The 17,042-nt window shown below is 31.7% G+C and overlaps 1 protein-coding gene across 1 annotated transcript; it reads left to right on the forward strand.

The window, feature by feature from the left end:
- Positions 1,618-16,133, forward strand: LOC109707888 (vacuolar amino acid transporter 1-like). The gene is made up of 13 exons (XM_020229414.1): positions 1,618-1,636; positions 1,732-1,993; positions 6,602-6,957; positions 10,955-11,169; positions 11,280-11,303; positions 11,618-11,798; positions 12,974-13,193; positions 13,290-13,425; positions 14,121-14,140; positions 14,361-14,506; positions 14,698-14,741; positions 14,819-14,881; positions 15,849-16,133. The coding sequence occupies exons 2-13, from the start codon at positions 1,749-1,751 to the stop codon at positions 15,942-15,944; spliced, it is 1,746 nt and encodes a 581-aa protein (XP_020085003.1). The 5' UTR covers positions 1,618-1,636; positions 1,732-1,748; the 3' UTR covers positions 15,945-16,133.

Raw genomic sequence — 17,042 nt, forward strand, 5'->3', positions numbered from 1 at the left:
TTCTTGTGCGATGGTAAGTAAAGTGTTTAATTCTTTGCTTATTGAAAGGTTTTGATATCCATAATTCGGCAAAATAAATTATTTAATTAGTAATGTCCTATTCAATAGGAGCATGTTCTTTTATGGTTAGAAGATAGGAATGTGGTCAAATGGAATAGCATATTCCAAATTGAATATGCCATCCTATCAAGTTTTATATGAATGTTAAGACTTGTTAGAGAGCTACAATCAAATCAACTATCTTCTAGTTTACACAAGAAATTATCATCATGTGGATCCTTTCCTTAAAAAGGACTTGCAAGTCAATTGTAGTACTTCATTAGAAACATCTAACCATATTTCGCCTTTACCAATGTGACACTCCACTTTCCAAAAGGTCCTTCATCTTAGAATTACTTCAGCCTTAGCACGCATAACTCTTTTAACCTCTTGAACTGTGGTACTGCGTAAAATGCTATAGCCATGTGAGGTTCAGTCCTAATATATCTTATAAATAGAATTGCTCTAAATTTTAGTGTCAAATTCTCTGCCGCTGTAACATATGATATCTTTGTCAGCTCAGGTACGCTCACAAGTACCAAACAATATGAAAATCAACTTTGTAGCCTTAGCCGACCTTGGGAGAAGTCGCACTTTACCCACAACGACCGTGAGCTGAGGAGTTTAATCCTCTTAACCTCTTGGGTCTGATCACCATGTAAAATGTTATAGTCTAGATAAAAAAGTTTAGTGGTGTATAATACTATTCAAATTATAAAGATGTCACAACTAAATAGTAAAAAAAATTCAAATAAATTAAAAAAAGCTAAATTACAAAAACCCTCTTATAAATATCTAATTTTTTATTTTTTCTTTCTAACTTTCAAAAACTTATATTTTTCCTTCTCAACATCTCAAGTTGTTACCGACCGTCCCTAGAGCAAGTGGCAAAGGACTTTGTGATTGGTACCCGAGACTCAAGTTCGAATCCTAGTTGATTCATATTTCTAGCTAAGTTTATTTCTAAATGAAATAAACGAAACGGGTAGCGTACTACCTATCTCTCAAAAAAAAAAAAAAAAAAAAAATCTCAAGTTGTTGCATCTACCCCCTTCGTCAAGATTTCATCACTGTTCTATCCATTTCATATAATTTATACAGAAAATCTGATATAATAAGTATTTGTTTTTTTTTTATTTTTTGACTTTCAGAAATTCATATTTTGGCTTCTTAAAATTTTTAAAATATTTTCAGAAAATTATGATCTGAATGAAAAAGGTGAAATGATCAAATTGTCCTTATTTGTTCTAGAGTGAAAAATTTTTAATCTATTTTTATTAGTCTAAGAGATATTTTTTGTATAAATTATATGAAGTAGACGAAACAGTAATGAAATCCTGAAGGAAGTGGACTAAGTGCATCAATTTGAATTTTTGAGGGAGTGAAACATAGGATTTTGAAAATCGGGTGGCTAGGAGGAAGTGAAAAAAAAAGATATTTAGGAAGTTCTTTATATTTTAGCTTTATTTTAGATAGAAACTAGCTTTTCACCCGTGGGATGCACGGCTAATATAATAATATAAAATAATAAAAGTTATTACGTGATGATAAAAAAAATATTCTAATTAATTTTATATNTTCTAATTTTTTTTTTAAGGTTCGCTTCTCGATCCTTCTCCCAAACCCTAATACTCGTTTTTTTTCGAATTAAACGCGATTTTACTCCATTTTTTGGGGGATTTGAATTTGTAGGCGGAGGCGAGAGAGAGATGGAGAACTCGGCTTCGGAGAAGAGCATCTTCATCGAGAGCGACGACGATGACCACGTGGCGGACGCGGAGGAGGGGACGGCGACGGCGGAGGAGGGCCGTGCGATGGGGGACGGCGACGAATCGGACGGCGAGGATTCTTCTTCTTCGTCGTCGTCCTCGTCGTCGTCGTCGTCTCCGGCGGAGAGCCCCCGCCGGAGTAGGCCGAGCTCGTACACCTCGCACCAGTGGCCGCAGAGCTACAGGTACGCTCCGCCCCATCTCGCCGCTCCGTTCCGAATCCAACGGCTCTGATTCGATCTCGATCTCCATCGCGAGCGAGCGTGGCGATTCGACGCCGTGCGCGTCGGAGTCGTTATTGAAGTCGGTGGCTACGATGGATTCGGCGCCGATTTTCTATTTTGAGAATAATACATCGCCGATTTTGGACCCGTGTTTTACGGCGTATTAAGTAATTATTTTTGCCCCCTCGTGGTTTCGCTGTTTACAGCTCAAGCTGACGTGGAAAATCCTTAATTTTAGCCAATATTAGATGTTATTTAATTTAGTATTTTCTTCGGTTACAATTTACGTAAACTCCCTCAAGTACATCCCTTTTTTAGATAGGTCTCTCAGATTTTTTTAAAAAAAAAAAATCGGCGTTTGTTTAATTAAAGTTTAAAAAATTTCTAAATTTAATTATAATTGCTCTATATTTATTTATTTACTAATTAATTAAAAACATTGAAGGTTATTAAATTTTGTAAAATTAGGAAAGTTTAAAATATTTGAAATATAAAATAAAATAGATTAAAATTTAAGGAATGTTAATAAAAAGTAAGTTGAGAGGACATTTCAAATGGTTTTTTTTCCCTCTCTAAAAAGCAAGAGATGGAAATCCAATCTCTTATTAGTTGACATTTCGATAAATAATAGAATATATATAATATATATATATATATATATATATATATATATATATATATATTACTAGTAAAATGTACGTGCAATAGCACGTAATAATATTAGAAAAAGTTATAATTTTTTAAAATTATTTTTAATTTAGGCCATATTTTATATGATTGCCAAATATGTATTTAAAAAATTTAAAATAATAAATCACGCTATTAAAAAAATATGCTTTAATGATAAATAATTAATAATAATCTCTAATGCAAAAATTACTTTTGAAATTAAATAGAAAATAAAATATGTTAGAAATAAATTTTTGAAATTAATAGAAAAATAAAATCCGTTATCTTAAAAAGAAAATATATTTTGAAATTAAATAGATAAATCTAAAAAAGATATTTAAAATAAAATAAAAAAATCTCTTTTATAAGATTTTCATATCCGTAATCTGTTATAGAAAACTTACTTTTGAATTAAATAGAAAAATTATATTTTAAGATTTTCACATCAGTAATCTGTTATAGAGAACTTATTTTTCCCGCCGAAAAATGGCCCCTAATTTTTCCGCCGAAAAATGGGCTGTCGACAGACCCAAATTTATATACGGCTTTTTATATATATATATATATTATATATATATATATATATACTATATAAATATAATATATATATATATATATATTATTTTCATTTATCCAAATATATATTTCTGAACCCTTCAGACCCATACTTAATCAATTATTAAATAACAATAATTTCAGTTCCTGATCTTTTTGCGAACATTTGGCCTACCATCGCACACAGAAAAATTCTGTACACAAGCTTTCCCACAACCCATATGAGATAGGCACAATCTGATCTGAACCGTCCTTTTTTTTTTTCTTATCTCAAATAAGCGGCGTGATTGCCCCATACGCTAGTTTTTCTTACATACACTTTTATAGAAAAATCAAGCTCAAAAATAATTCAGAATTAGTTTTAACATTTGGAATATCATTACCAACCGTCTCTAGAACAAGTGGCAAAAAATTTGACGGTTGGTACCCGAGATCCAAAGTTCGAATCCTAGTTAATTTACATTTCCAGCTAAGATTATTTCTAAATAAAATAAATGAAACGAGTAGTGTGCTACCTATCTTTTTTAAAAAAAAAAAACATTTGGAATATCATTATTGCTGGATTTGTGAGTTTTATATAAGCTAGATTAGATAAGATTAATTAGTGCCGAAATATTTTAAGACTAATTAGGGGCAAAGTTTGTTTTTTTTCCCACAATTAAGCATTTCAAAGGAGTACTATAAAATTATTTTGTGGTCAATGATTAAGCTTGTATTAGGCTCTAAACTATATAAAAAATATAAAATGGGCCCATGTAGGACGTGGAGCCTTGTGTGTATGAATAATTAGTTTATAATCATAGGGAGGAAAAAAAAAAAAAGGAAAACTTCAAAACACCCCATATGGTTTCACTTTTTCTCACTTTAGTATCCTCTGGTTTAAAGTGTATCAAGTTAGTACCCTATGGTTTCGCATTTTCTCACTTTAGTATCCTGTGGTTTAAAGTGTATCAAGTTAGTATTCTGTGGTTTCGTACTTTCTTATTTTAGTACTATGTAATTTAATATTTCATTCGGAGAAAAATAAAACATAGGATACTAACTTGATACAAAAATAAAACTACAGAATATTAACTTGATACAAAAATAAAACCATAGAGTACTAACTTAATACACTTGAAACCATAGGGTACTAAAGTGAGAAAATGCGAAACCACAAGGTACTAACTTGATACACTTTAAATCAAAGGTTACTAAAATAAAAAAGTGCGAAATCACGGGAGGGTTTTGAAGTTTTCCCAAAAAAAAAAAATAAATAAAGAAAATGAAGTATCTAACACGATTTACTATTCCACACCAGATTATATTTGCAACAACTTTTAAATGATTTAAAATGTTGGTCCAGTTACGTTGAATCTTGTGTCAATTAATATTGATACAGCTTAGCGTACATGTATGGTAAATTGCACCGTTAGTCCCTGAATTTGCGTTCGCGTTTCATCTTGATCCTGGAACTTTCAATTTTGACAATAGTGACCCTTAAACTCTTACAGTTGTTACATTTTAGTTCATGTAATAAATTATTACTTACATCCTATTTCACGGTAGATCCTTCGCATTTTCTCACTTTAGTGTTCTGTGATTTAAAATGTATCACTTTAGTATCATGTAATTTCATTTTTTCCTTTCCATTATCCCTTTGTTAATTTTTTCGTTAAATCAGTGATAAGGTTAAATTTGTGCATTATATTTATTCAAAATTTTATAATAAAAATTTAAATTTAAAAAAGTAAATCATCTATTATATGCTATTAGAAAGTATTTACTATATTTTAACTCAAATTTAAATAGTTGTTGCCAGCAATAATTATATAGTTCTTTTTTTATTTTATAAAATTTGAGTTTAGATCATGAATTAAATTTAATTTTGGGTATAAAATTTGAATTAACAATTAAAAAGTTTTAATTTCAGTGGATTAAAATTAAATTTTAAAATTTGAATTAAAGGTATATTAAAATTTCGATACTTTTATTTTAGAACACATACTTAAAATTTTGAGTTTGTTAAAATTCAAAAAATATACAAAAATATTTAATGTATGGTTACAATTTAACTCTATAAAATAAAAATATTAAATTAAATAAGATTAAAATATATATATATATTTGAAATTAAATTCAAATTTGATTGTTAGTTGCAATTAATAAAAAGTAAATATAATAACTTAATATAAGTAGATAAAAGTGAGATAATCTAAAAATATTCATCTAAAAGAAAATATATGAAAAAATAAAAGTTTGTTTTATTTTATAATTAAAGTTTGTTTCATTACGTATATATTCCCATAGATTTTTATTCTTATATATTTATATTTCTATTCTTATTCTTATATATATTTTTTAAAATGAGTCTGTCGACACACCAAAATTTAAAATACGTATTTTTATATATAGTTTAGATAGATATAGATATAGACACATACATCATATGTGAAGTTAATATAATACCTACAATAGTTATGTAATGTCCCCTCTCTTTGTTTGAAGGAAGATTAAACTACCATTTATCTCTCATCGTCTCTTTAGATCGAATGATGCCCATTTTCTATTTTCTAATTCAATGAGGAAGATTAGGTTAAGTGCATCATAACCGCTCGAATTTTCATTCATTTGCAGATAGCCATCTAAACTTTCAAAATTTTATATTTACTGTCCAAATATTACAAATTTTACAATTAACCACTTTTTTTGAGAGAGAGATTACAATTAACCACTTAGATTTCTATTTTATCAATTTATATTGATTAATAGTGATAAATTAGTCAAGAAATAATATAGAATGCGTGACAAGGATATAAAAAAGTCTTCTTTGTTGCGAAAAACCACTTTTATGGATTAAAATTGATCATACTTATAAAGAATTTATGTGTCTTTATTATTTTTTTGATTATTTGGTTAATATTAGCCATTTTGTAACTCTAAAACATGAATTTAGATGGTTAATTGCAAAATTTTAAAAGCTCTGGTGGAAAATATGAATTTTTGAGAGTTTAAATGGCTATATGCGACAATAATGTCTTTCAACAGCTTAGCTAGGAAATGGTAATTAATTCAATGTTCCTTGGACCGTTGGGTATTCAAAATGTTACAAAGATAAAAGGTAACTTTGAAATAATATGATTGTATATACTAATATGGTTGTTAGTTAAAGTGTATATATATACACTTGCTTTCTATTTATCACTTCTACGTATAACAAAAAGGATCAAACATTTTCGCTTTCAATTTCTTGCAATTCAAATATGCATACGTTACCACACTACACTTGATTTAGTTTATAGATTGTTAAAAATGTAACTAAGTTCTACTCTACCTTTTTTTTTTTTCCTTTTTGTTTGGTTGCAGGCAATCGATTGACATGTACAGTAGTGTGACGCCGCCGAGCATCAGCTTCTTGGGCACGCCGACACTGAGCCGGCTCTCGAGCTCGTTCCTCAGCTCCTCATTTCGAGGCAAGCACACGCCGGAGCAATCGCTGATCAAGCCGCTATTGCCGACGACCGCCACAGCTGATGAGGAGCAGCAGCAGCAGCAGGAGGAGGAGGAAGAGAGGAAGAGCTCACAGTCCCTTCTGATTCCTCGCTTCCCTTCGCGGAGGACTTCCCTGCAGAGCATCCCCGAGGACAAGGCGCGGCCGAAAGTGTCGCATGAACTGCCGCTGCCGCCTCGCCAGTGCACCTACACTCAAGCCGTGATCAACGGTACGTTTTATCGCGATCATCGCTTTATCGTCGTCGTTTGAGCATTGATCTGAGTGTTCGTTCATTCTATTTGGGCAAATTCACTTTGATCCTAGTTCAGTGACGACCAGGTTAAGCTAGCCGCCATTGGTCTAGTCAAACCAGACGTGCATTAAGTAGACTTTCGGATGAACTAGAATTTAAGTAGAAATTACCTAAAAGTCTCAACCGAAGATAAAATTACGATAAACAAGCAACGAACGTGAACATTTATGGTCGAAAATTGCTTTACGTATCTCCGCTTTGGTGAAACGAACACACATTAATTCTTGGATAGTTTAAGTAGATCACTTTCCCTCTCTGATCATAGTCGGATCCAACGGTTCGGAGTCAAATGAAATACCCACCCACTTTGAACATCTGTTTGTTACTGTAGGGGAAGAAAGTATTAATTTTTAGGGATAATTACTTATATACCCTTTAAAATTTCTGCATATAATATATATTATTTTTTTTTATTTCAAATATATTTCTCGTAAAATTTTTTCGTTATTCAAAAATATTTTCATTATTAGTACCTGTTAAGTTGTCTCGAATTAAATCCAAATTAAATTTTTATCAAAGTTAAAAAAATCAAAATATCTCTTTTGTCCCTAAATTACAAATAAGAAATTGCTGATGTTAGACTATTAGAGGGATACATGTGAAAGAGCAAAAAAATCAAAATACTTTTTTTGTTTCTTATTTAAGAATAAATAAGAAAAGTTAGCGAGGGTAGAAAAGTATATTTAAAAGAGCGAAATAGTAATTTCACAGAAATAACTACCGTCTAAAAATTCACTAACAAAATNCTAAAAGAGTAAATAAAAAAATTTAAAATTTTAGAGAAATATATAAACAATTGTTTTTATTTTTCAATATTTTTTGCGGTAGCACTCATAACTATGCTATGAAAACTCCCACAATGTATCTTTCGCACCCAATTAGGACCGGTGAAGAGCGACTTGGTGCCAAACCAAAATTCAAAGCCAAAAATTTAAGTACGAATTTTGAATTATAAACACCCTTAAAATACCTTATAGAGCTAGAGCTTTTTTAGAGAAAAAAAAAAAAAAAAAAAAAAAACCTTCTATTTACATCGTTTTCTATAAGCGGCGGATGCTTTGTACAACTCACATCCTTATGTCTCATCCATAGATACACCCTAATGAATCTATCCTATGAAACCGTCTAGGTGGCCTCTCTGTGTTATCAAAATGGGTCCTCATAATTGTGCATCCAAAATAATAACATAGGTGGGCCCCACTCGCAAAGCATACAAAGATAATTATTATAATATTATTTTACATAATAATTTTATATGTTTTTTTAATCAATAATAATATGGGCTCTATTAATACCATCATTTTTACTGAAAAAAAAATGATTTAAGTACGATTCTTATATTATGGGAGCTCAATTTTGTTTCTACATCTAATTTTATGGCTCAAGACAATTTCAATTTTATACTGATAATACCAACCATCCCTAGAGTATGTGGCAAAAGGTTTGGTGGTTGGTACCCAAGACCCAAGTTCGAATCCTAGTTGATTCACATTTCCAGCTAAGTTTATTTCTAATTGAAATAAACGAAGCGGGTAGGGTGCTACATATCTCTCTCAAAAAAATTTTATACCGGTAATAAATTAGGTATAAATAAATTATGTAATACTAATACCAAAGTTAATCGCATTATAACATATCATATTTTAAGAGGTAGATAATAAATAATAGGGTAAGTTGCACATTTGGTCCTCAAATTATGAGACCCGTGATATTTTAATTCTTAAACTTTAATTTGTTATATTTCTAGTTTGATGTTTAGAATTGTTGCAATTAAATTCCGCAACCTAATTTAGTTGACTAAATATTGATGTATCGTTGGTATAATAGTGATGTAACATTTTAATTATCACATTGATGCATCATTAATTATAACATTGCTATACCACTTTTACATCAGTGATATATCAATATTTAGTTAACTAAATTAAATTGTAGGACTTGACTGTAACAATTCTAAAATAGGATTTGAGTCAGAAATTATAATAAATTAAAGTTTGAGGACCAAAGTGTCACCTATCTTATAGTTTGAAAACCAAACATGCAATTTACCTTAAGCGGACCTTTGGTTCAGTGTAAAATAAATCAATAAATTATTTTTACTATGAAAAATAATTTCCTGCTTGTTTGGTTCGATATAAAATATTATCTCACAAAAATATTTTATGGATTTGGGAAAAACAATTGAAGTTTTCTTTTTTCATTGTTTTTGGATAAAAAACGAACCAAATTTATTAATAGAGGGACAAACACGAAGCTCAAGCTATGTAAAATTTTTTTATTTATTTTTTTCATCGAACCAAACAAACGAAATTTTTTTTCTTTTGAGCAAACAAATATTGATAAAAAATTGTTTTTTTCTACAAATAATACACTTCAAAATGTAAATTTTTTTCACTGAATATTTTTTTACAAAAAATAATTTTTCATGCTTTTATATTTGGTTCCCTAAATAAAAAAGCTTTTTAAGTGTCAACCTACTAGGTCGGTGACGGAATCTTCTCTAGTGTGTTCGTAAAATAAGAGTATTTAAGACCCAGCTTATTATAAAAAAAAGTAAGCGTAAATTGCACATTTGGCCCTCAAACTATGAGGATAGTGACACTTTGGTGCTCAAATTCTAATTTATTGGCTCGAATTTATAGAATTGTTACAATCAAGTCTTATAACTCAATTTAATTAACTAAATATTGATATATCACTAATGTAAAAATAACATAGCAGCGTTATGATTACTGATGCACTATTTATTAAGATGTCACATTATTTTTATATTAACGATGCATTAAAATTTAGACTGTTAAATTCGATTGTGGGACTTAATTGCAAGAATCCAAAAGTTCGAATGCAAATTAAAATTTGAGGACTAAAATATCATCTGATTCATAACCATAGTTTTATGAGAAGATTTTCTTAGTAGCATCTTCTAGTAGTATGTCCAAATGAATAGGGAGGATATAATGATTCCCAAATTGGGGCAAATAGTAGACTAATTGAATCAGTAAAGATAAACGACTAATTTTACTTCTCATATTTCATGCACTGCATATAATGGAGGGTGGGCTGATAGATTCATAGCGTAACAGCATATAGAAATTAAAACTTTTACTTCAATGTAAGGACAAAGCCAAATATTATTAAAAGTTTAAGATCTCCAAAGTCGAATTTAAAAGTTTGAGAACAAATTGCATTATCACTAAAAGTCGAATTTAAAAGTTGAAGAGCCAAAATGAAATTTGACTAGAAGTTTAGGGACTAGTATAGCAATTTGCCCTTGACAAAATGGGATGAAAAGAAATGGTTTAATTTTCTTCACTTTTAATTTCATTTATATCTTATGTAACGACCTAATCTATTAGTATTAAGGACTTACAGACTCCAAACCACAGACCCAAAATGCTAAAGCCCAAAATATTAGTTTGTCGAGTCTAAACCATCAACCTGAAAAGCTTAAGCAACCGCAATTGTATAACATTGTAGGATAGAAATATTAAAAGTACTTCTGTATTCCAGATGGGATTTTATATTTAGACACTTAATCAGAAAATCTGATTCTTGACATTTGTATCCAAATCAGGATGTATTTACTAGCTTTTTTGAATAATTGGATGATGTTCTGATTAAAAGTATCCTAGATTCTAAAGTAGATTTGTAGTAAGAAGTATTCTCTCATCTACACATCAGAACAAATTTATATCCAGAGAACAAAGTGTTACAATTCACCAAATTGTCATTGGCATATTGCCATATGATTCAAATTTGTCAGGTTTTTTTGACAATTTCAATAGGAACCTACGCTTATCGATACAATTGCTAATTGAGTCCAGTGTAATTTCTACAAAAATATGAATTACTGTTTCAGATAAATGTATTCTCATGTTCTCCATTTACAATGATTTATACCATTACTTTGTAGGAATAAATGTCCTCTGCGGAGTCGGGATCCTTTCGACCCCTTATGCAGTAAAAGAAGGCGGTTGGCTCGGTCTCTCTATACTCTTTTTATTCGCGGTGCTTGCGTGGTACACAGGCATCCTCCTTCGCCAATGCCTCGACAGTCAGGAAGGCCTCGAGACATACCCAGACATCGGTCAGGCCGCATTTGGCACTGTCGGTCGAATCGCCATTTCAGTGAGTTTTCTCCTGCAGTAGCCTTTTTAACCTTCCCCTCCTCTTATTAATATTGATTGCTGTTAAGTTAATGGAGCTGACACACTTCAGTTTTCTGTTTCTTGCTGCAGATTATTCTTTACATCGAACTGTATGTAAGTACAGATATATGATCCCTTTAATATTAACCATTAAATTAATGTTCATTCATTCATACAGTTGTTGAAATTAAAATGTTTGTCTAATTCACTATGACAAATTTTTAGATCGAAGTCCTTTTCTTTTTTTCCAATTCAAAATTTTGTCTTACTGAAGTCTTTCAAAATAGTAGCTTTTGTTGAATGAATTGATTTCATAGTATCCCATCAAATTCTCTTCTGGCAAATGAAATGGAACTTTAAAAATGTAGTCTTCATTGAATCGATAAATATTTGAATGCTGAACTAGTTTCTATCCATTGTTTCTGCAGGCCTGTTGTGTTGAGTATATAATTCTAGAAAGCGACAATTTATCTTCTTTATTTCCAAATGCACACTTAGACATGGGTGGCCTGCATCTAAACTCTAAATTACTCTTTGCCATCCTGACCACTCTTGTGGTACTACCCACTACCTGGCTCCGCGATCTAAGCATTCTTAGTTACATCTCAGGTGAGCCACCATTTACTTGTCGTTAATCTTTTTGTCTTAATCGTGCTTAATATTCGCTCTAGGCCCGTTTAAATATTGTTCTTGTATTTGTACACTGTTTTGTTTATTTGTTTACATTCAGATAACTATTGCTCTTCCTGCTCATTTCCATTTTGTTTTGGTCAGGTGTTAGTTGTCTCTACTTTCCTCTTATTTTCATATAAAGGCAGGTGTTATGAGTTGCCATTAATGTGATTGAACACCTTTCTTTTTTCTTTCATGTAAAAAGGTGAAAAATAACAAAACTAAACAACGTACCAACCGTCCCTAGAGCAAGTGACAAAAGACTTTGTGGTTAGTACCCGAGGTCCCAAGTTCGAATCCTAGTTGATTCACATTTCCAGCTAAGTTTTTTTCTAAATGAAATAAACGAAGCGGTTAGCATGCTACCTATCACTCAAAAAAAAAAAACAAAACCAAAAACAAAACTAAACAACACACCGCAAGACATGCAGCAAAACAAGGAGAGACACAAATAAGGGGGTGTTTGGATTAGCGTAAGTGTATAGTTCGGTTGGAATTATGTCCGGTAAGAGAAAAAATATCGATCTTGCCATTAACTAGGATAATATCGGGAAGAGTCACTGTTTAGTTGTATGCTAGATTTTGAGATTCCCTATGAAAGATGACTTTGGACTATTTCAAAGAAAACTTGTTTTCAAGAACTTAAGCCCGTGTCTGCCTGCCGGTTCTTCTTGGTATTCTCACGATGGATGGCAAGACTAATGTCTCTACTTTTAATAAATTTGATTTACAGCAGAATTGCAACTTCATCAACCCAAGCGCCCCCTAAATGAAGTATATCGAGTAAAGAAGAGTTATGACATTGAGCATATTATTGTTCACTAGATTTTATCAGGTTTCACTTACATTGCTTGTTCCAGTATCTTTACTTTCAGCGAAAGCGCCATACGTAAGAGCTATGCTTATGTTTTTATGCTAGTACGTTAATGCGAGTAACCACTAACTATCTTGAAACCATATATATAACATGTTTTCTCATTCCCCTAAGGAAAATTTTGAAAGATGTTAAAAGTTATGTAAGTGACATCTTATGTGTAGTTAATCTGCGTGCTTAATTTGCTTCCTCTCTTATATATAATCTCCTAACATCATCCTTGTTTCTGCATTGGCAGCGGGAGGAGTCATCGCATCTATATTGGTTATGATCAGCTTGTTCTGGGTTGGACTAGTCGATCATGTCGGTTTTCAGAACAAGGGTTCTACATTGAACCTCTCTGGCATTCCTATTGCCATTGGATTATACGGATACTGCTATTCGGGACACGCAGTTTTCCCAAACATATACTCCTCTCTGAAGAAACCCAACCAATATCCCTCAGTTCTCTTTTCTAGGTATTTGTCTAAATTATATTCACCACATTAAATCGATTTCGCATTAGTAGATTTAGCAATATAACTAACTCAAGCTTCATGGTATTTTTCACTTAGCTTTGCAATATGCACTGTGATGTTCGCCGGAGTTGCTGTGATGGGGTACACTATGTTCGGTGAATCGACACAATCTCAGTTCACTCTCAACATGCCCCACAACCTGGTGGCTTCGAAGATTGCCGTGTGGACTACGGTAATGTGTTTATCTATTACTATGTTGCTGCTTTTTATTCTGCTATCCAGAATTTTGAAGATTAGTTAGATGGCCCCAGAAAAATTAAGCAGCATTCTATCATTTCTGCACTGAAACTATATCATTTCTGCACTGAAACTAAGAACAGCAACATATGCACCAAGTAATTTATGAGCTCTACACATTTTTAAATCATTCGACTTGAAAATCTCATATTCTTCATATCGCCCTAGTATTAGTGATGATGGAAAGATGCAAAATAAGCAGTAGTAGTTAGAACATTAAACCACTAATAGATCGTGTAAAACATAGCCTTCTCATGTGTTGATTTGGGTATGAAAATCAGAATTCGTGTATCACATCTTGTCTAAGGGTATCAAGAAGTCCTTATCTCCGCATGTACGGTAGAGTATCAAGAACTTTGTATCTAGATGAACCAAGATTTTGATGCTTACATGGCAATGACCTTGTCTGTCCCAAGCACTTTATCGAACAGCACAATCCTATGCAAACCTGAAGAAATAAGTAACTTCGTGCATTTGTTGGATTACCATATATTACAAAAGAAAATAACAAAAATGTAGGATTACGACACTTTGGTAACTTTGTGCATTTGTTGCATTTTTACATTCTTTATTCGAATACAAAGTTACCTTCATACTAAGATATTCTTTTCGTGGTCAATGATGTTGCAGGTGGTGAACCCTATTACTAAATATCCTTTCTTTAATTAATTTCCTTTTCTTTCTCAATTACTTCAATGATCTTCTATGTTCAATAATAAGCACGAATGCAAAAAGAAGAAAAAGTTTACTTAGCGTACATTGAATTACAATGAAACATTTTCACGATATTGTTATTTTTCAGAACATTCTTAATAAACATTTGATGATCTTGAGATGAAAGTTCTTTCCTTTTCCTTAACTGGTAAATACATATGCATTAACCATAACTCCTATGGCGCTGAGTCTCGAGGAGTTGATACCATCGAGTCATCGGAAAACACATATGTATGCTATCATCATCAGAACAGCACTGGTGATCTCCACCTTGTGTGTGGCTCTTTCTGTTCCTTTCTTTGGTGAGTTTATTTTTCCCCTACCGCTCTCCGTTCTTGTAATTATATTTTTGAGATCAATAGGAAGTATCGTCAAATTCCCAAACATAGAATACTGAAGATTTATTCTATTTAATCTTTCAAATAAGCAAGCCTTTGGATAATAAACCTTATATACTTATTTTTCTTCTTACTTGGATTCCATTTGCGATCAGGACTTGTGATGGCTTTAGTTGGATCTTTTCTTACCATGCTTGTAGTAAGTACCTTTCCTCACTGTTTTCTTCGATATTTGATATTTTTATGCACTAGGACTAAAAATTTCTTTGTGGGCAGACTCTAATTCTACCATGTGCTTGCTTTTTGGGCATTCTCAAGAGTAAAGTTTCGTGGCTACAGGTTTGATGATGCTTCTTAACTATATCTTGATTTTAATGCAATGATGACTTTTTAAATATGACTTTTTGTGATTACTTTGCTAATTGAAATGGCGTAGTTATTAGTTTAAAGATTCTAGTTTTTGCATTAACTTCGGAAAGGTTCTTGAACAAATTCAAGTCACATGGAGTGGCATTTTCTACAGTTTAAGCTCTAGAGAGCATTAGAAGAGCACCATTGAAGTAAATTAGTTCATCCGCCTTCGGTTGCGATATCTTTACCATCTATAGGTTCATCGGCTTTAATATCGTATTTCCTGATATTCTTAGTGGTGTGATCTGATTTTCCTTTTGTGTCTAGCATATTCATTAGCGATTTTCATAATAATACATGTCATTTGAATATAGGAAAAGGAAAAAAAAAAAAAACACCAAATGTTGTGGCATTGTGAAGTGTCATTAACTTTAAAGGCATTTCCAAAGGGTGGTAATTATGTAATCATATTCTGAGGTTTAACAAAATGGACACTTAACTAGACATATATTAAAGATCATAAAACATAGATCATTTATCCTACTAGATGTTTTGCTTCGGAGTTTCACGTACTTATTCTACAAGCAAAAAATCGACCCAATCTAGGTCACCAAGTTAATGTAGTTCAAAGTATCTTCCCAGTAACTGTTTAACTGTGACATTTTTATCTTTAATGGATGATTTATACAAATATGATTTCAAGAATGGCTATTTAATGACATGTTTTTTCCAGTTTAGTTACCCTGTAGCACACGAAATTGAGTCGAACAAAGTACAAATATGTGTTTCAGTGTAGTTTTATCGATCGTCCATCTCATATTTTGTTCTATGTCTCATGAGAAAAGGAAAGTCAGTAATGCTTCTTGCGAAGATGAAGTAAATAAACTCGAATCACAAAACTAAAAGCTTCTCTCTAGCTAAAATTCAGATGACTTTCTTTTTCTTTTTCCTGCAGGCAATATTTTGTATCGTGATTATCGCCGTAGGAGTTGTATGTTCTGCCTTCGGCACGTACTCGGCTCTCTCGAAAATTATACAAAACTTGAGTTGATTCTTTGTATTATCCTACTATTAAGTTTCCTCGTAAATCAAGGTATTGTTGTTCTCTCTTTCTATGGTGTTGCGTGCTATTATTTTCTCTGTAATGGGAACTCAAAAGGCAAAACTATCTGTGTGCATCATCTGTTTTGGGTGAATATATCCAATCAATTTTTGACCATAGTTTGGTTGTTCTTGAGAAGCCAAATTGACAAACATTTTGTATTTAGTTTTCTTCTCTGGTTTTCCATTGGGAACCCTAAAATTCTGCAGCCTGGGAGAGTGTTTGCACTATATAACCATTGTGATAGAATTAGGGTTTTCATTGTGCAAAAAGAACAAGTTTAGGCTTGATCTAATATCCATCAAGCTGTGCTTATGAGTTAGAAACTGTCATCAAATATCAAATAATAAATATGATATTTGCAAGGACGACAAAGTGTTAAAAATATGAAACAACCAATGTTCTCTAAAATCTCAAGCTATTTGAAAATATCAGCATGTTGAAAATGTTGAAAATGTGAAACAACCGATATTCTCCTTAAGCTTCAGCTACCAAATAATGACGTTTTTAATATTTATATTCAACTTGAAGTGAACTAAAACACCATGGGGATAAATCTTAAAATATGGATATAAAAACTTCAAAAAATTTATATGGTCAGACTCAGTTGAGCTGTAGCTCAAACTAACTCTGCGAGCTCAAACCAAGTTTTACCATTAAAAAAAACCTAACTAGAATTACAATAGCAGATGATATTTACTTAACAAAAATATCATCCTAATCCAGAAGCATTTATTTATTTCATTGGTTTTAGTTACTACAATAACTTTACCCAAATAAAAAGGTTCTGCAACAACAAACTCATATATATAGAGAGGTTTGTTCATCCTTTGATGTAGATGAAATTTGAATTGCGAACTCTTTGAAAACTGTGAGGTTAAACAATCTGATTCATTTATATCCATAACAAGTACATTGTACACAAAAAACCATCAATTATATTTAGGGAATGGTAATAGATTTTGTCGATTTCACCGAATCTTTGGCATCTGTTGATAAAATCAAGATATTTTCAGCATGAAGATTCAAAAAGGTTACATATAACTG

The sequence above is a fragment of the Ananas comosus genome, linkage group 3, assembly GCF_001540865.1.
Source record: "Ananas comosus cultivar F153 linkage group 3, ASM154086v1, whole genome shotgun sequence".
Lineage (NCBI taxonomy): Eukaryota > Viridiplantae > Streptophyta > Magnoliopsida > Poales > Bromeliaceae > Ananas > Ananas comosus.